This window comes from Tursiops truncatus, chromosome 7, assembly GCF_011762595.2.
Source record: "Tursiops truncatus isolate mTurTru1 chromosome 7, mTurTru1.mat.Y, whole genome shotgun sequence".
In the NCBI taxonomy this organism is placed as follows: Eukaryota; Metazoa; Chordata; class Mammalia; order Artiodactyla; family Delphinidae; genus Tursiops; species Tursiops truncatus.
The window spans coordinates 7,706,543-7,727,957 of NC_047040.1; the positions used below are offsets into that span (position 1 = coordinate 7,706,543).

The 21,415-nt window shown below is 37.6% G+C and overlaps 1 protein-coding gene across 21 annotated transcripts in view; it reads right to left on the reverse strand.

The window, feature by feature from the left end:
* The window catches only part of DIS3L2 (DIS3 like 3'-5' exoribonuclease 2), a 373,682-nt gene that overhangs the window by 185,872 nt on the left and 166,395 nt on the right, over nt 1-21,415 (reverse strand). For 15 of the 21 annotated variants that reach the window (XR_012332932.1, XM_073807105.1, XM_073807106.1 and 12 more), the window contains 2 exons: nt 2,816-2,989; nt 1,039-1,071 (listed from right to left, as the gene is read on the reverse strand). Coding sequence is in view for 18 of the 21 variants with exons in the window: in XM_073807105.1 (XP_073663206.1) it covers nt 1,039-1,071; nt 2,816-2,989 (207 nt within the window). In the remaining 3 variants the exon portion in view is untranslated. Of the gene's footprint in view, nt 1-1,038; nt 1,072-2,815; nt 2,990-21,415 lie in introns of those variants that run through there. The other 6 variants (XR_002173993.3, XM_033859543.2, XM_073807104.1 and 3 more) reach the window with 1 other exon arrangement.

Genomic DNA, 21,415 nt, shown 5'->3' on the forward strand with positions numbered 1-21,415 from the left:
GCATATATAATAAGTTAGTAAAGTAGTAAGTACACTTGTAATTTTAAAATAAAGGCACATATGTTACAGGGAATGCATGTTCAACAAAGTTTAGAGATTACTACTTTAGGCATCAGGAAGCAGTTGAAAGATTTTAAGCCAAAGGAGTAAAAAAAAAAAAAAAGAAAAGAAAAAAGAATACGATTTGAATTTTAGAGAAATAATTCTAGAGGATAATAGGCAGGTAAAAAGTTTCTGGAAGTTAAAGTGATTAAAAATAAAAAATCGCTGTTACTGTGCTAATAGCAGAGAGCATCCCACAAGCTCCCTGTATCTTTGGATCCTCTTGCAGGACACATAGGTATATTTTAACAGAAGACGTCTGCAGAGCAAGACCTCCTAGTCTGTGGTCTAACTCAGAAGGCAATGGGGGCCAAAGAAAAAGGCAAGGCGGGGCCATGAGAGGGGAACTGAGCGACACTGGCTTCTAGGACTATTGGCATGCCTTATTATTATTCATCTGCAGGCTAGGAGTCAGGCTAGGAAAGGTTGAGCACCTCTCTCTTCTGATATTTCCATTTATAATTTTTTAAAGTTATAGAAGTTTATTTTTAAACAATTTGAATAACAGAGTAATTTATAAAATGAAACGTAAAATATTGCCTCCCTATCAGTGAAATGATAGGCACTTCACTGAAGTCCACACACGATAATCACTGTCGGCAGTTCAATGCATTTCCTTCCAGAACTTTTTTTTCTGCAAATATACTTTTATGTGTACATGTATATGTATGTACATACACATTTATATCGTTTTTATATTATTTGACTTTATAAAAAACTAGGCTCATATTCATACTGTTCTGAAACTTGCTTCTTTCACTTCGCAATATATGATGGCCATCCTTTTAGGAAGTCCACATGGAAATGGTTCCTTTTTTGCAGCTGCAGGGAATGTTATCTTATTGAGATGACATAGGTTATTTAACCATTCCTTTAATGATGGACATCAGCAGTGTCACTTTGATAATAAAGCAGCAACGAACATTCTTTACGTACATCCTAAAACACTTCTTTGAGGAGGATGGACTCCTGGAAATAGAGTTTTTAGGTGAAAGGGTAAGTAGGTTTAAAATGTTTTAATAGCTTTTAATAGCTACTGCAGAATAGCTATACTAACTGACATTTCAAACAATAAAATTCAGCCATCCATTCTAACTTTCTTTTCTTATTAAAAATTTTTAAATAGACTCCTAGATTTAGGAAAAGATCTCAGAAAACAAGTCCCTCAATTTATATATGAGAAAATGAAGGTTCAGAGAGGGTAAGATTATGGACTCAAGATCTCAAAACCCCCGACAAGATGACTGACCAGGAGTTCTCTGAACAGTGGTTACTGCTGAAAGTCAGTTAACTTGAGTTAACTGACTCCAAATATAATGTGTGTTCCATCAGAGTTACTAACAAGCAGGAAAGGGAACTGTCAACTCCTTTTCCTTGCCTACCCGCGGCAAGAAAAGAAAAGAAGTACATTTCTAAAAGATACAAAAGCAAGAGGGAGCCGGAAAGGAGGATTCTCAAACTAGGTGGAGTAATGGGCACCAAGAGCTTAAGGTATCATAAGTTCAGCTGCATGAAGTGCGCAAGTGTGGCGGAAAAGACTCTGACACGGGATGACCTTAGCAAAAAACCTTCCACGGCCTCAGTGGGTTGTATGAAAAGTTTCTTGGTTCTAAATATCTCCATGTGGCATCCAAAATGAATGCCAGTACTGAAACCAAATTCTGAAGAGAAATATCAGAAAAGAACTAACATCCCACAATGAAGAAACATCTTCAAAGAAGATGTTGTTAAAAAAATACCACAAAAGTCCTTTCCAACAAATTCCAGACCTAAAAGTAAAGCTTTAAAATGAAGCTCCAAGCACAGAAGTCTTGAATCCTTTGCTCTGTGCCTGAAGAGGCCCATTTGAAGGAAGGCATTTCTAACCAGATAACACTGTCTTTATTTGACCAGACCTATGGGGCATAGCAATGAGAAAAGAAGGTGGCAACTACACCTTTTGAAATTATAATAGCATGGTCTAGAAGAGAAGTCAGCACACTTCTTCTATAAAGGGCCAGAGAGCAAATATCTTAGGCTTTGCAGGCCATATGGCCTCTGTTGCAACTATTCAACTCTGCTCTTGTAGTGCAAAAAAATAGTCATAGACAATATATAACCAAATAAGCATGGCTGTGTTCCAATGCAACTTCATGAATGCTGAAATTTGCATTTTATATAATTTTCATGAAAAATTATTGTTTTGATTTTTTTCAACCATTTAAGAATATGAAAACCAGTCTTAGCTCACGGGCTGTACATAAACAGTCAGTGGGCTCGGTTTAGCTTGGAGGCCATCACTGGCCAACCTCCGGTACAGAGCACTTAGTTCCCAATTGTACGGAACTTGAATGTTGGTGGAAAGATGGGAATATCTGAGGCCAGCTCATAGGAGAGTTAAGTTAGAAGGCAGAAAGATAGAAACATGATGTGCTTTTTTTTTTTTTTTTGATTTGACACATTCATTTTTTGAAATGATTACCAGAAGAAGGATACTTTTACATCCATCACCTCAGTTACCTTTTTCACACACACACACACACACACACACACACACACACATACACACACACACACACACACACTGTATTTTATTTTTACAAGAGATAAATAAACTGACACCAAGCATTGTAAATGGATGACCACAACAAAAGCAACAATGATTGCAGTTACCAAACACAAAACACACTCACACTAAGAAACATGATATTCTTTACGAGTTTCAGATATTTACCTTAAATCTCTTCTCTTGCTGAATTCCTCTGGTGGAATTGTCCAAGGCAGGTCTTGAGGGAGACATTCTAAAACTTCTGAAGAGAAATCAGAGAAATCCACTCCATACTCTGTTAGTATCCCTTCTGTTTCAGGCTCGATCTCACCAGCCTGCCCAAGACTCTTAGCCAGCTGCCTGTGGACAGGACAGACAGGAATAAGCATGTTAGTGAGTAATGAAACATAGGTGATCCATTTCCTCTCTAAAAATGAGGGTAGTAGGAAAGTCTTTGAAACCTCCTGCCCCTCCCCCAGAAGGAACACCATCATCAGTGAACGGGGAGGGGGGCAAGCAGAAGAGATGAGGATACTCTTGTCCTGCTAACGCCGTGACTACAGTATAATTTTACCTTTCCTCAGGAATTCTGACCTAGGGAGTAGGGCCAGACAGCCCTTCTTAGGACTGTGGAAGCTGTTATTCATGGAGAATTAAAAGCTTTTGTCAATTATTTCTCTTGTAAACACCTTTAGAGACAATTCTGATCAACCCAGTTTGCTGTTGAATCACTGGTCTCACAGTGCCTATGCCTTCCATCATGCTGACTAGATTAGAGCTCGTGTTTCTATTTATTTCACAATTCTACTGATTTTTCCCTTAATGTTCTAAAATATTTTATCTGAACACAAAAGTAATATATGTTCACTCTAGAGAAGTTAGAAAAGAAAGAAATATACCAAGAAGAAAATTTAAATTATCTTTAATCCAGTCACCCAGCAAACGACCATTTGCATTTTAAGGTACTGGTCCATTAAAAGTAAGAGTGCATTTAATAGGACAGTCCTGATGCTATGAGTAGGATTCCGTCTTTTAGAGGGCTGATCTCACTCTTTTATCTGTGGGACATCTACACATATATCAAAATTGATAATTCTCGATTCTTCTAAGTATTGGCATGCCACATACAGACCACAAGTCTAAAGTTAAGTGCTGAATACAGATAGTCAATAAGGAAACGTGACATAAGTCTCAAAACAGCCGCCTTTGTTGAGGGTGCTGGGGAGACCAGAGAAGGCTACCTCCTCCATTGTATAGGTCTACTTATCCACCAGCGTGATCCAGGAATCCACCCTCAGTCATTCCTGCAAGCAGTTTAGCTCTGGCATTAGGGTCTTCTCTGGGGCCATTCAATTTCTTTGAAGAAGATTCTGTTTCCTACATAAGGGTAGATGCCTGGCTACTAGAGTTCTCAGGTACACAGTGGTGGAGTGGGACTGGGGATGTGGTTGCCTTACATGCAGACTTTTAACAAATTCCCATTTTCAGCCTCACTACTGGAACATGGCAGTGGTGACAGAACGGCTGGCCCCATTTCTCATATGCCAGCCAAGAGAGACCAGCCCACTGTTGACACATACACCTGCCCACCAGCACAGGCTCAAGGCAGCCTGTAGGTTGACCTGTGGGCTCCAGGTGGCCTGTAGGCATTTCACATACAATGGTGGCTCAGACCAGTGCCTTCTCCTCAAACGTAGGTGGTGATTTCCCAGAAAGCACATCAAAAAGCCAAAGATAGCAAAAATACATGGGAAAAAATAACAGAAAGCTATCTGGAAGATCCACAAATATATGAAAATTAACCAACCAATGGATTAAAGAGGAAGTAAAAAGAGAATTAGAAAATATTTTGACCTGAATAAAACACAACATAACAATGTTTGTGAGAAGCAGCTAAAGCAGTGCTTTGAGGGAAATTTACAGCATTAAATGCTCATATTAGAAAAGAAGAAATGTGTCAGTGACCTAAACTTCTACCTTAAAAAACTGAAAAAAGAAAAGCAAATTAGATCCCAGGTAAGCAGAAGGAAGGAAATAATAAAGAAATAAGAATCAATGAATAGAAAATGAAGAAACAATAAAGAAAACCAATAAAATCAAAAGCTGATTCTTTGAAAAGATAATAAAATAGGTAAGCTTCTGGTGAGGCTGATCAAGAAAAATAAGGAAGAAGTTACCAATATCAGGAATGAGAGAACATTTTTATAGATCCTATGAGTATTAAAAGAATAATAAGGGAATTATGAATGACTTTAGGCCAACAAATTCAACATTTGGATGAAATGGGTAAACTCCTTGAAAGACATATACTGCCTAAGACTCCTCAAGCAGATACCAATACCTAAATATTCCTTTATCTGCTAAAGAAACTGAATTCATAGTTTAAAATGTTCCCACAAAGAAAAATTCAGGCCCAGATGGTTTCACTGGAGAATGCTACTAAGTCTTCAAGGAAGAATTAATACTAATTCCATAGAAACTCTTTCAGAATGCAGAATAGGACAGAACACTTCCTAACTAGTTTTATGAAGCCAGCATTACCCTGATACCAAAATCACACAAAGGATTCATGAGATCAATATCCCTCATGAAAAACAGACTTAAAATTCTTATGAAATATTAGCAAACAGAATTCAGCAATACATAAAACGATAATACAACATTCAAGACCAAGTAATTCAAGATCTGTCTGACATTCAAAAATTAATCAATTTAATTCATCAATTAGCAAACAATGAAAAAACACATACAATTATCTCAATAGAAGCAAAAAAGCATTTAACAAAATTCAACATCTATTCATGATCAAAACACTCAGCAAATGAGTAATGAACAGGAAGGTCCTCAACTTAATAGTGAAAGACTAAATGCTCTCCTCCAGATCAGGAAGACAAGGGTGTTCACTCTCACCAATAGTATTAAACATGGTATTGGAAGTCTTAGTGAGAACCATAAAGCAAGAAAAAGAAAGGAAAGGCATACAAATCAGAAATGAAGACTTCCACATTGCATGTAAGTGGACCAAAGGACTACAATTCCCATTACAGAAGCCTCCTACTTAATGCCTGGCATCTCTTTATAGAAGACTCCTCTAACTCTACAAAAACTAGTACACTGTGAAACTAGTGTGAAAGCCAGCACGCTGTATGACTGTGGCCAAACTAATCCTGATAAAAGACTATGATTGAACTTCTTGTTCTTGGCTTTCCAGACTGGCCTTTGTTCCTACCCATAACTTTCTCAGGACATTCAAGACTCTTACTGTTTCTATGAGCCCTTCAGTACCCTTCTAAAAATTCCTTTTCCAACCACAGTTGGTTTCTCCTGTTTGCAACCAAGAATCTAGACAGTTAAAGACTCAGGTCTCATTAATTTTCAAAATGACAACATTATGACCTGTGTTCACTAGAATGCAGTTCCTGTTGAGGATTTGGGGAACCTGTTGTCACCTCTGAAGTCTGAAGGACATTTTGGAAATTAATATTTTGAAAATTAATGGGACCTGAGTTACCTCCAGCCCATCTAAACAATTATTCTCACAGGTTCCTGAGGTTCTATTCTCCATCTCCTAAAACTAATGGGTTTGTCTGGGTTCTTGGTTGTAAGCATGAGAAACTAACTCCAGACAGAAAAGTAATTTATTGGAAAGATACCAAAGAGATCATAGAAACAGTGAAAGACCTGGAGAACCTGAAAAGAGGGTGGAAACAAAAGAATTACATGCTCAACCTCTAAAGTCTTGATTCCAGGCTAAGGTGGAAACTCAGTGACCTCCTATGCATATCAAAAAATTATTTTGGGGGCTTCCCTGGTGGCGCAGTGGTTGAGAGGCTGCCTGCCGATGCAGGGGACACGGGTTCGTGCCCTGGTCCAGGAAGACCCCACATGCCGCGGAGCGGCTGGGCCCGTGAGCCATGCCCACTGAGCCTGCGCGTCCGGAGGCTGTGCTCCGCAACCGGAGAGGCCACAACAGTGAGAGGCCCACGTACCACAAAAAAAAAAAAAAAAAAAAAAAAAAAAATTATTTTGAATCTATTGCAGCTGCCAGGCTAAGACGGCAACAAAATAAATAAACAAAAATAAAAATCCGGCTTCCAGTGTCCTTGTCCCCACGCTGAGCCACAGCCACCCCCCGCTTCTGCAGGAGACCGACCAACATTAGCAGGTGTTCCAATGTGATGCTGAATAAGAATGTTGAGAGAAGACCCACCACCAGTCCCTCCCATCAGGAAGCTTGCACAAGCCTCTCAGATAGCCTCATCCACCAGGGGACAGATAGCAGAGGCAAGAAGTACTACAATTCTGCAGCCTGTGGAACGAAAACCATATTCACAGAAAGAAAGACAAAATGAAAAGGCAGACGACTATGTACCAGAGGAACGAACAAGATAAAACCCCAGAAAAACAACTAAATCAAGTGGAGATAGGCAACCTTCCAGAAAAAGAATTCATAATAATGACAGATATGATGATACAGGACCTTGGAAAAAGAATGGAGGCAAAGATCGAGAAGATGTAAGAAATGTTTAACAAAGACCTAGAAGAATTAAAGAACAAACACCTAGGAGAATTAAAGAACAAACAAACAGACATGAACAATACAGTAACTGAAATGAAAAATACACTAGAAGGAACCAATAGCAGAATAACTGAGGCAGAAGAACGGATAAGTGACCTGGAAGACAGAATGGTGGAATTCACTGCCACAGAACAGAAGAAAGAAAAAAGAATGAAAAGAAACGAAGACAGCCTAAGACACCTCTGGGACAACATTAAACACATTCACATTACAGGGATCCCAGAAGGAGAAGAGAGAGAGAAAGGACCTGAGAAAATATCTGAAGAGATTATAGTTGAAAACTTCCCTAACATGGGAAAGGAAAGAGCCACCCAAGTCCAGGAAGCACAGAGAGTCGCAGACAGGATAAACCGAAGGAGAAACACGCTGAGACACATAGTAATCAAACTGACAAAAATTAAAGACAAAGAAAAATTACTGAAAGCAACAAGGGAAAAACCAAAAATAACATACAAGGGAACTCCCATAAGGTTAACAGCAGATTTCTCAGCAGAAACTCTTCAGGCCAGAAGGGAGTGGCATGATATATTTAAAGTGATGAAAGGGAAGAACCTACAACCAAGATTACTCTACCTGGCAAGGACCTCATTCAGATTCGATGGAGAAATCAAAATCTTTACAGACAAGCAAAAGCTAAGAGAATTCAACACCACCAAACCAGCTTTACAACAAATGCTAAAGGAACATCTCTAAGTGGGAAACACAAGAGAAGTAAAGGACCTACAAAATAAACCCATAACAATTAAGAAAATGGTAACAGGAACATATATATCAATAATTACCTTAAACGTGAATGGATTAAGTGCTCCAGTCAAAAGACACAGGCTCACTGAATGGATACAAAAATAAGACCCATATATATGCTGTCTACAGGAGACCCACTTTAGACCTAGGGACACATACAGACTGAAAGCGAGGGGATGGAAAAACATATTACATGCAAATGGAAATCAAAAGAAAGCTGGAGTAGCAATCCTCATATCAGATAAAATAGACTTTAAAACAAAGACTGTTACAAGAGACAAGGAAGGACACTACATAATGATCAAGGGATCAATCCAAGAAGAAGATATAACAATTATAAATATATATGCACCCAACATAGGAGCACCTCAATACATAAGGCAACTGCTAACAGCTATAAAAGAGGAAACTGACAGTAACACAAGAATAGTGGGGGACTTTAGCATCTCCCTTACACCAATGGACAGATCATCCAAACAGAAAATTAATAAGGAAACACAAGCTTTAAATGACACAATAGACCAGATAGATTTAATTGATATTTATAGGACATTCCATACCAAAACAGCAGATTACACTTTCTTCTCAAGTGCTCATGGAACATTCTACAGGATAGATCACTACTTGGGTCACAAATCAAGCCTCATGAAATTTAAGAAAATTGAAATCATATCAAGCATCTTTTCTGACCACAACGCTATGAGATTAGAAATCAATTACAGGGGGAAAAAAACGTAAAAAACACAAACACATGGAGGCTAAACAACAGGTTACTAAATAACCAAGAGATCACTGAAGAAATCAAAGAGGAAATCAAAAACTACCTAGAGACAAATGACAATGAAAACACGATGATCCAAAACCTATGGGATACAGCAAAAGCAGTACTAAGAGGGAAGTTTATAGCAATACAATCCTACCTCAAGAAACAAGAAAAATCTCAAACAATCTAACCATACACCTAACGGAAGTAGAGAAAGAAGAACAAACAAAACCCAAAGTTAGTAGAAGGAAAGAAATCATAAAGGTCAGAGCAGAAATAAATGAAATAGAAACAAAGAAAACAATAACAATGATCAATAAAACTAAAAGCTGGTTCTTTGAGAAGATAAACAAAATTGATAAATCTTTAGCCAGACTCATCAAGAAAAAGAGGGAGAGGACTCAAATCAATAAAATTAGAAATGAAAAAGAAGAAGTTACAACAGACACCACAGAAATAAAAAGCATCCTAAGAGACTACTACAAGCAACTCTATGCCAATAAAATGGACAACCTGGAAGAAATGGACATTCTTAGAAAGGTATAAGCTTCCAAGACTGAACCAGGAAGAAACAGAAAATATGAACAGACCAATAACAAGTAATGAAATTGAAACTGTGATTAAAAATCCTACAACAAACAAAAGTCCAGGACCAGATGGCTTCACAGGCGAATTCTATCAAACATTTAGAGAAGAGCTAACACCCATCCTTCTCAAACTCTTCCAAAAAATTGCAGAGAAAGGAACCCTCCCAAACTCATTCTACGAGGCCACCATCACCCTGATATCAAAACAGACAGAGATACTACAAAAAAAGAAAATTACAGACCAATATCACTGATGAAGATAGATGCAAAAATCCTCAACAAAATACTAGCAAACAGAATCCAACAACACATTAACAGGATCATACACCATGATCAAGTGAGATTTATCCCAGGGATGCAAGGATTCTTCAGTATACGCAAATCAATCAATGTGATACACCATATTAACAAACTGAAGACTAAAAACCATATGATCATCTCAATAGATGCAGAAAAAGCTTTTGACAAAACTGAACACCCATTTATGATAAAAACTCTACAGAAAGTGGGCATAGAGGGAACCTACTTCAACATAATAAAGGCCATATAAGACAAACCCACAGCAAACATCATTCTCAATGGTGAAAAACTGAAAGCATTTCCTCTATGATCAGGAACAAGACAAGGATGTCCACAATTATTATGTGCCACAATTATTCAACATAGTTTTGGAAGTCCTAGCCATGGCAATCAGAGAGGAAAAAGAAAGAAAAGCAATACAAATTGGAAAAGAAGAAGTAAAACTGTCACTGTTTGCACATGACATGATACCATACATAGAGAATCCTAAAGATGCCACCGGAAAACTACAAGAGCTAATCAATGAATCCGGTAAAGTTGCAGGATACAAAATTAATGCACAGAAATCTCTTGCACTCCTATACACTAACAACAAAAGACCAGAAAGAGAAATTAAGGAAACAGTCCCATTCACCATTGCAACAAAAAGAATAAAATACCTAGGAATAAACCTACCTAAGGAGGTAAAAGACCTGCACTCAGAAAACTTTAAGACACTGATGAAAGAAATCGAAGATGACACAAACAGTTGGAGAGATATACCATGTTCTTGGATTGGAAGAATCAATACTGTGAAAATGACTATACTACCCAAAGCAATCTACAGATTCAATGCAATCCCTATCAAATTACCAGTGGCCTTTTTTCCCAGAACTAGAACAAATATCTTAAAATTTGTATGGAGACACAAAAGACCCTAAATAGCCAAAGCAGTCTTGAGGGAAAAAAAAATGGAGTTGGAGGAATCAGACTCCCTGACTTCAGACTACACTACAAAGCTACAGTAATCAAGACAATGTGGTACTGGCACAAAAACAGAAATACAGATCAATGGTACAGGAGAGAAAGCCAGAGATAAACCCACATACCTATGGTCAACTAATCTATGACAAAGGAGGCAAAGATATACAATGGAGAAAAGACAGTCTCTTCAATAAGTGGTGCTGGGAAAACTGGACAGCTACATGTAAAAGAATGAAATTAGAACACTCCCTAACACACACCATACACAAAAATAAACTCAAAATGGATTACAGACCTAAATGTAAGACCGGACACTATAAAACTCTTAGAGGAAAACATAGGAGGAACACTCTTTGACATAAACCACAGCAAGATCTTTTTTGATACACCTCCTAGAGTAATGGAAATAAAAATAAACAAACAGGACCTAATGAAACTTAAAAGCTTTTGCACAGCAAAGGAAACTATAAGCAAGACGAAAAGACAACCCTCAGAATGGGATAAATTATTTGCAAACAAATCAACGGACAAAGGATTAATGTCCAAAATATATAAACAGCTCATGCAGCTCAATATTAAAAAAAAAAACCCAATCCAAAAATGGGCAGAAGACCTAAATAGACATTTCTCCAAAGAAGACATACAGATGGCCAAGAAGCACATGAAAAGCTGCTCAACATCACTAATGATTAGAAAAATGCAAATCAAAACTACAATGAGGTGTCACCTCACACCGGTTTGAATGGGCATCATCAGAAAACCTACAAACAACAAATGCTGGAGAGGGTGTGGAGAAAAGGGAACCCTCTTGCACTGTTGGTGGGAATGTAAATTGATACAGCCACTATGGAGAACAGTATGGAGGGTCCTTAAAAAACTAAAAATAGAATTACCATATGGCCCAGCAATCCCACTACTGGGCATATACCCAGAGAAAACCATAATTCAAAAAAACACATGCACCCCAATGTTCACTGCAGCACTATTTACAATAGCCAGCTCATGGAAGCAACCTAAATGCCCATCGACAGATGAATGGATAAAGAAGATGTGGTACAAATATACAATGGAATATTACTCAGCCATAAAAAGGGATGAAAATGGGTCATTTGTAGAGACATGGATGGACCTAGAAACTGTCATACAAAGTGACGTAAGCCAGAAGGAGAAAAACAAATATCGTATATTAACACATATATGTGGAATCTAGCAAAATGGTACAGATGAACCTGTTTGCAAGGCAGAAATAGAGACACAGATGTAGAGAACAAATGTATGGACACCAAGGGGGGAAAGTGGCAGGGTGGGTGGTGGTGGTGGTGGTGGGATGAATTGGGAGGTTGGAATTGACATATATACACTAATATGTATAAAATAGATAACTAATAAGAACCTGCTGTATAATAAATAAATAAATAAAATAAAAAAAAACAAAAAAACCCAAAAAACAAAAAATAAATAAATAAATTAAAATCCAAGGGTGATAAGTCACTGTATTGTTGAATTCAGTCTTACTAAGTCTCCTACATGAAAAGTAGGAGTACTAATCAGAAGGAGTAAGACTCAAGAGAACCAAACCATATATATATATATATATATATATATATATATATATATATATATATATATTTCATATATGTATATACATAGAAATACAAGATTAGGAAACACAAGATATAGGAAGATGCAGAAAGGTCTGAGTACCTTGGATGCCTAGTTCTAACTGACCTTTCATTGTCACAAGTCATAAACGGACTATGATAGCATATCCATCCTAAGTGGTGGTCTATGAAAAGACAGTAGAGCAGAAACTTCCTCCCTGCAGGCAGAACTTCAAGCAATATATCCATGGTCTACTTTGGCTGAGGAAAGATGGCCTGATGGGCAGAGGCTACATGTTTAACCAGATGGATAGGGACCTAAAAGAAGAAAGACTGGAGGATTGGTGACAAAGACATCTGGGGAACAGACATGGAGAAACAGGCCAACTGCAATGGGCCCAGAGTACGATTATTTGTGTTCCATGAGAATGGTCAGCAAAAGACTCCCACTGTGGAGGCAAGATGACCTTGAGAATGTCAACCAAGCCCCTTCCCCAGGCACTGCAGTGCTTGCTCAATGGGCATAAGAACAAAGTACCTGGTAACAGGAAATGAGCTCCACCGCATAAGCTTCCGCTCACTAATGCTAACCAATTCTTACAGAATGCCAGCTGCCCAGCAGCAGCAACCAACTCTGCCCCGATACAGAACCACGGCAGGAGGACCCACCAACCAGCCGATAGCAGATTTAGTTCACTGAGGTCTTCTATGATGGAGAGGACAGCAATCTTTCTCCATTAAAAGAAACACTAATTCTGGGTTTGGTTTTGCTGTCTTCATTTGTTCTACCCACCTTGCTTATAAACACCATAATCCATAGATTTACCAAATACTGTTTAAGCTATTGTGTTACCTCACTCAGTACAGTTTGTAATCAAGAATTTCACCTTACAGAAGTAGAGAAGCCCACTGAATTCACTGATTAGAATGATGTATAGCGTACTGACGAGCTAAATCGGGAGGTAACATCTTATGAGGTTGGGATATAACGTTGCTTTTATTATTCTAGAGTTGTGCACACCGTCTGGGGACCAAGAATGCAAGGGAGGGGTTGGGCCTTTCACTGTCATACTTAAGACTCACTCACAGTAATACTCACTTCTACATTTGAGAGACTTTAGTACCTCTGAGGACAGTTGTGATTCCTCTGAATTCAAGGCTAAGACTCCAAGAATCCCAACTGATTTATTAACAAGGCATAAAATATACTTCCTACTTCCTTCCTGAAAAGAACTATGTGCAATTCGAGTCAGTTGAGAGATGACTCAGAAATAAGGGTTCAAGAATGGCAAGTAATGATATAAAGAGGTTAATCATATACTATGTTGATCCATATGAAATTACCAATATATTTGACCATTTTTTTACCTATAAAACACAATTTCACATGATTCTCTCCTACAGTATTAAAAAAAATGTAAAATAATTAACCATACATATAATCCAACAGCATACACAGTTTTCGGAAGAAGTATAAACAACGAAGTAGACCATATAGAGCTTATTAGAGAATTAAACTAATATGAAAAGAAACACATTCTAATATGTGGGTAGGAGTCTCAGTAACAGTCTTTGTGAGGCAGACTTAAAACACAGTGCCCATTCTACTCCTACTTGGTGAGACTGGAGTGGCCAAAAATGATCATCTTATGCTTGTTAATGGAGGGCTTAAACACCTGAACAAACGGCATTTTATAATATTCAACTTAAAAACTATAATGCTAAAATCTAAGAACTCATTATTTAAAGATGCGGGGGGGGGGGAAGGTGGGGAGGTGTTCCATTAAAAAAAATACTGCATGTAAAAAGGAAGAAAAGAACAAGCAAGGGAAATGGCAGAAGGAGAAAACATACATTATAAGTATAAAGACACAGAAATGACTATCTTGACCAAAGATATTAGCAAGAGCTCAAAAATTTATGAAACTATCACCACTAAAGGAGAGCTCAAAGCAAAGATCCAAGTGCATACAAAATAAATAAATTTCACAAAAGGAAATAAAAACTAGTGTGTTAGACCTAGGAAATAGGAAATAAGTAGAAAAGAAAAAAAATCCATCATAGAAATGAAAAGTCATACGGGAGATAACTAATGAAGAACTGACACAATTTGAAAAAAATAAGGATCATAAAGAAAATCTGAGAGAAGTGGGAAAAAATGAAATTGGAACATACTAAGGGTATAAAAAGATTATAGGGAAAACAGATATGAAAGGTAGGTGAAGGAGATCAAACACTGGCATAACTGATATTCCTGAAGGAACTGCATATATGAAATAGAAAACATTTTCAAAAATATCACTAAGACAACTTTCCTGAAATAAAAGAAATTTTACAGACAGAAAGGGTATATACCATGTCTCAGGAAAAACTAATACAGAAAATTACCACTGAAGTTAGTGGACTTTAAAGATGAAGATTTTTAAATGCAAGAACTCACAGAATGTAATTCTCACAAACCATTTCTGAAGGACTGCTAGATAAAGACGACAGCCTACCAAGAAATGGAGCAATTTCTCCAAAAAGAAGACGAGTGCTGAGTACTGGATCCACTTCTGTTGGGATGGAAAGGTGAAAGGAAAGGAGGACAAAAGTAAGCAGGTGATGATGGACCTAATATTCGTCAGAACAAGTCATGTCAGTCATTAGATCTTTGCTGAAATTTAAAGGAAAAAACAAAAACCCTGTCTTTTATCTTATTTAATTTTATTGTTGCTTTGCGTTCTGGCAAAATATTTTCACCATGCTCTATTCTGAGTCCAAAGAATCTTGATTTGTTCACTGAAATTATAACATGGCCTATAAAAACAAAATTATATTTTGATTAGGGCCTCCAAATGTGATCAATGACTCCAAGTTTCTATTAGTAGGAATTAACATTTATTTCACTAAGTTGCAGAGAATGTTTCTCAAATATCGTATTTAAATAAATTTATTATAGGTTTTCACTCAAGATGCATTTGATAGTAGCATAGACTAGATAGCTTGCAGGAGATAAAAATCTAACAGGTCAGCAATAAGAGCTCATGTATTCAGACCTTAGATACCCCAGAAAGAATCATACGCTGTCTACTTATAAATTCTGCCATCACTCTAAAAACCAAAATAACTTGGGATCTAAACAAAAGCAGAAGCTAGTAAGGAACTGACTTACACATTGTGTATTTCTCTTACAGAAGGATTTGTTTTATATTTTTATTTCAGTGTAAATTTTATTTTAAATGAATACTGAAAGTAACTTTCCCTTTCATGTGTTACAGTTCAAATATTACAACTTCCTAAGCAGTTTCTGTCTTCTATTCACTGTCTGAAAAGATGGTAACAGCTGCTTTAGGACAACTATGATTCAATGTTGCATCAAAATGTTTGGCCAGGGGCTTCCCTGGTAGCGCAGGGGATAAGAATCCGCCTGCCAATGCAGGGGACACGGGTTCAATCCCTGGTCCGGGAAGATCTCACATGCCGCAGAGCAACCAAGCCCGTGCGCCACAACTACTGAGCCTGCGCTCTAGAGTCCACGAGCCACAGCTACTGAAGCCCACGCGCCTAGAGCCCGTGCCCTGCAACAAGAGAAGCCACTACAATGAGAAGCCCACGCACCACAACGAAGAGTAGCCCCTGCTTGCTGCAACTAGAGAAAGCCTGCGTGCAGCAACGAAGACCCAATGCAGCCAATAAATAAATAAATAAATTTTTTAAATGCCCAATTCTCTTAAAAAGCAACCTACTCTGCACTAAAATATGTCCTTCAAAAATAACTTGGGGGACTTCCCTGGTGGCACAGGGGTTAAGAATCCGCCTGCCAATGCACGGGACACGTGTTCGACACGGGTTCAAGGCCTGGTCCAGGAAGATCCCACATGCCGCAGAGCAACTAAGCCTGTGTGCTACAACTCCTGAGCCTGCTCTCTAGAGCCCGCGAGACACAACTACTGAAGCCCGCGGGCCTAGAGCCTGTGCTCCGCAACAAGAGAAGCCACCGCAGTAAGAAGCCCGCGCACCACAACTAAGAGTAGCCCCTGCTCGCCCCAACTAGAGAAAGCCCGGGCACAGCAACGAAGACCCAACACAGCCAAAAATAAATTAATTAATTAATTTAAAAAAAATAAAAATAAAAGCTATTATTGATAAAGAATTCTAAAAAACCAAATAACTTGGAAACTCTCACAGCCAAGAGGACCCTAAAGAGACATGACAACTAAATGTGATATACAGGTATTCTAAATGGGAGCCCTGAACAGAAAAGGGACGTTAGATTTTTTTGTAAATCAAGGATTTCTGAATAAAGGTATGCACCCTAGTTAATAATAACATATTAGTTTTGGTTCATTAACTGTAACGAATGCACCATACTACATGTTAACAATAGGGGAAACTAGGTGCGGGGGTATATGAGAACTCTGTACCATCTTGACAATTTTTCTGTAAATATAAAACTGTTCTAAAAAATAAAACTGAGACGAATGAGTAAAAGAAGTTATCTAGATTTCCACTAATAGGTAAATGATAAACTGAACAATGGTATATTTGTTCAACTGATTATTACGCATTTAAAAAATAATTTTGAGGGGCTTCCCTTGTGGCGCAGTGGTTGGGGGTCCGCCTGCCGATGCAGGGGACACAGTTTCGTGCCCCGGTCCGGGAAGATCCCACATGCCGCGGAGCGGCTGGGCCCGTGAGCCATGGCCGCTGAGCCTGCGTGTCCAGAGCCTGTGCTCCGCAACGGGAGAGGCCACAGCAGTGAGAGGCCCATGTACTGCAAAAATAAATTAATAATAATAATAATAATTTTGAAGATGCAGCAACATAAAAATGACTATGACATAAAGTAAAAAGAATAAAATGTATTTAGGAATAGTGTAATTTAACTATGTAAAATTTATGAAAAGATTAAAAGGGAATGGTGTTAATTTTTTTTTAGAGAAAAAGGATTATGAGTGACTATTTTCTCTATTTTCTAAGCTTCCTTTAATGTTGTAACATTTTTGATTTAAAAATTATAGAAACATTTATTATAATGAAACTGTGGTGCCCAGTGCTGCTGGTTGCCTAACCAACATTCAATCCCCTCTCCCTCCTTCCTGATAGAAACCTAATCTTCATAGAGGGAACTCATCTCACCTTCAGATCTTCATTATTCTAATAAAGTCAGAGCATAGCTCCCCTGGAGACCATAATCGATATCATGGTTGGTGGATAGAATCTCCCCCTTCCTTGTTTGATGTGATCAAGAAAGCATGCAGCTTGAGCACACTGGCAGCCATCTTCACGGCCATAGAGAATCCACTGCTAGATCACTGAAAACAGCAAAGGGCAATCTGATAATATCAAGTCACTGACTATACTAGGCCTGAAGCCTGCACAACCTCTGGACTCCCACTTATGTGAGATAATATATTCCCTTGTTATTTAAGTCACTTTGGGTCAGGGTTTTCTATCACTTGGTGCTAAAAGCATCCTAACTAATATAAAAATATTTTAAAATATCTTCCATGAGAAGCAAACTTTCCTTTCCTTCCCTTCCCTCTGCAACAGAAAATATAAAGCTCTTACTACCAAAAATAAAATCTCAGGACTGTTCACATCATATATCTTGTAGATATTCAGTACACACTGACATGGTACGGCTGGTTCTAGAGCATAAAAATACTATTAATGGCTCCTTCCTTAAGCAATGTATTTCTATCTTAAAGCCGCTCCCTTTATGATCTCCATGTTGAACCAGGCCCCCCCAAAATAAAACAAGCTCATTTCACCTTCATGAAAGACCAAGAAGTCATCCCTTCCCCAGGGCAGATCTCTCTCCTCAGTATTATCACTCTCCTTTGATTATATCTCCTTTCTGGCACATGCCTCTTTCTAGCTGTGTAAATGTGGTTTAGGTATTGTACATCTCTTATTTATTATAGATGAGGAGAATCATCCTAAAGAGAATAAACATTTCTTTGTTTCTGTATCTTACACTGATGCTTGTTCATCTTAAGTGCCCAATACATGATGGTTGAATAAATAAATAAACAAATTAATGCTCTTGAGCCTGGAAAAAAGGCATTCTGTTCCTCCTTGAAACTCCAGAGGAAAACTAAGAAAACTGAAGATGGTAAAAAAATAAATAAAACCCAAAACATGGATCTAGGTAAACACTTGAGTCCTTTAATAACCAGCTGCCACGTTAGCAAAGTTATTAATACTAATATCAAAAAAATCAGGAACAAGAAAAAAATGCCTGCTACTACTGCTTTCACTCAAAATTGAACTGTCATTACTCATTTGTGTGGAAAATATCTCCTTCCCAATTGTGAGTTGCCAGTTCAGGAAGATTTGAAAAAGAAATAAAAGTTTTAGGGATTTGAATTGAAGAAACAAATCTGTTTACCAATGATATGATTATCTACATTAAAAATCCAAAGGAAACTATACCCAAAGTATTAAAATTAATAAGGGGATTTAGCAAGGTGTCTGGATAAAGAATTAATATACAAAAATTAACTGTAATTTTATATACCAGCACCAAAAAGTTAGAAAATGCAACTTAAGGTGTCTGTTCTTCAGAAGTTAACATTAACAACATGAAAAGACAACTCTTAAACCAAGGAAAAGATATTTTCCATATTATTAACTGCTAAAAGACTACTTTCTAGAATATTTTTTTAAACTCAAAAAAAAATCAAATGACAAACACCCCAATTAAAAAAGAATGCTAAAATGAGTGAGTGAAAGTTTAAGCAAAAAGAGAATTGCAGAGTTTCAAAAAATATCTCCCAGAATATAGTATAATATTTACAAGGGAAAATAGTAAGTTAGGAACTCTGGCAGATATCATCTTAGCCAAGTGATCAAGGTTAACTTCACCAGTATACATACTGATATCACGTACCCCCTGATATGATGTACATCACTTTGTGGTATCCTTCCCAATAATGCTTAATCTCAGTCTAATCATGAGAAGACATTAGACAAACCCAAACTGAGAAACATTCAAAATCACTGACCAGTACTCTTCAAAAGTGTCAAGGTCATGAAAGACAAGGCTGAGGAATTATCACAAATTGGAAAAACTACAGTGACATGACAACTGCAATGTAGGATCCTGGACCAGATGCTCAAACAGAAAAAGGAGGTTAGTGGAAAACCTGATAAGATCTGAATAAATTCGACACTTTATTTAACAGTATTGTACCAAAGTTAATGTTTTAGTTTTGGTAAATATTCTATGATAATACAAAGATGTTCACATAAGGAGAAGCTGCGTAAAGGGGATACAGGAACTCTCTGTACCATTTTTGCAATTCGGAATCTAAATTATCAAAACAAAAAATTAACTGTGAAAAAAATGAGTAAAAACATTAAAGATAATCTCTAGGAGAGGAAACATAATGACCATAAATATATGAAAAGGTGCGCAATCTCATCAGTAATTAGGAAAATACAAACTGAAATCACAGTGAGATACCATTTTACATCCACTTGTTTGGCAAAAACTGAAGAGTCTAACAATATCACATGTTGATAAGAATGTGAAGCAATGGAATTTAAACACTGCTGGTAGGACTAAAAATGGGTAGAGCCACTTTGGAAAATGATTTGGCTGTAAAGTTGTAAAGTTAAACATGCACATATCACAGATGATGCAGTAATTTTACTCTTAAGTAGAGTCTAGAGAAACCAGTTAGTAAGCACTGGAATGTTCATAGGAGCATTGTTTATAATAGCAACACCTTCAGTTCAACCCAAATATGCACCGCTAGATAAACAAATTATAGTATATTTCAGGAAATAGAAATATTATGAATTAAAATGAATGAAATATATGAATATATCTTGGAAACATAATGTTAAATGAAGAAAAAGCAAGTCGCAGAAGAATCTGCGTAGCATGGTATTTTTTATAAAGTTCGAAAACAAGCAAAACTAACACTTTCAGGGATATAAATATGGGTAAATTATAAAGAAAGGTAGATGTCTGAGACAGTGGTTACCTCCTGGGAAAAAATTAGGGGTTAGGACAGAGAGGAACACACAGGGAGCTTCAATAGTATTGTGACAGATTTCTTAATCTGGGTGGTGAGTTCAAGGGTTGGTTTAAATACAAGAATTCAAAAATCACTTTAGTGTTACATGTATTCTTTTATCTGTGAAACATACTTTGCAATAAATATTAATAAATATTTTTTTAATAAAGGAAACCTCATTTTATTTATTTCTTTATGTATGTATGTCTGCATTGGGTCTTTGTTACTGTGCGCGGGTTTTCTCTAGTTGTGGAGAGCGGGGGCTAGTCTTTGTCGTGGTGCGCGGGCTTCTCACTGCGGTGGCTTCTCTTGTAGCAGAGCACGGGCTCTAGGCGTGCGGGCTTCAGTAGTTGTGGCACGCGGGCTCAGCAGTTGTGGCTCACAGGCTCTAGAGCGCAGGCTCAGTAGTCGTGGCACACGGGCTTAGTTGCTCCGCCAGTGCCCCACAACTACTTCCTGGGATCTTCCTGGACCAGGGCTCAAACCTGTGTCCCCTGCATTGGCAGGCAGATTCTTAACCACTGCACCACCAGGGAAGTCCAATAAATATTTTAAAACAATATTTTAGACAAATATATACCCAACCCTTAATAGTGATTATTTCAGGGGATGAAATTCTGGAAAATATTCACTTTCTATAGCACATATTTTAAATAATTTTAGTATCAAATATATAATGAGTATGTATTGGAAAAAATGCAATTTTTTTAAAAATTTTGATACTGCAATAACAAATAGTTGTGAGATAGAAAGTTTTCCTCATTAGAATAATTTATAATGATCACTACCTCAATTTTTTTCACTCATCAGAGTTTCTCCACAAATACTGTTCCCATTCACAATCTATGCTGTTACAACTGGGTCCTACTGTAAGATTAATCAGGACAGTGCTGAAACATTCCCAGCTTCTTACACTTGGGAGTTGTGTGTATGTGCAAACATTCTCAACAAATGAGCATTAGGTCCACTGTTCTGCATGATGTGCTAGGAAAAACCTTACTGAGGGAAGGGGCCAACTACAGACAGAAGAAATTAAGACAGGAAAGTCCTTCGAATTGGTCTCTGTGCCTTGAAGAAAATAGGAACACTTAACAGTCAACATTAGTGTTGCAAGCCATTCATCCTCCTTCCTCTACCACATAGCCTCATAAAGTTTTAGCCTTAAAACTAGGCTATACGCGGGAAGGCAGTCATACATTCTTGGAGTGATTATCACTATCATTATTGCTCTCATATA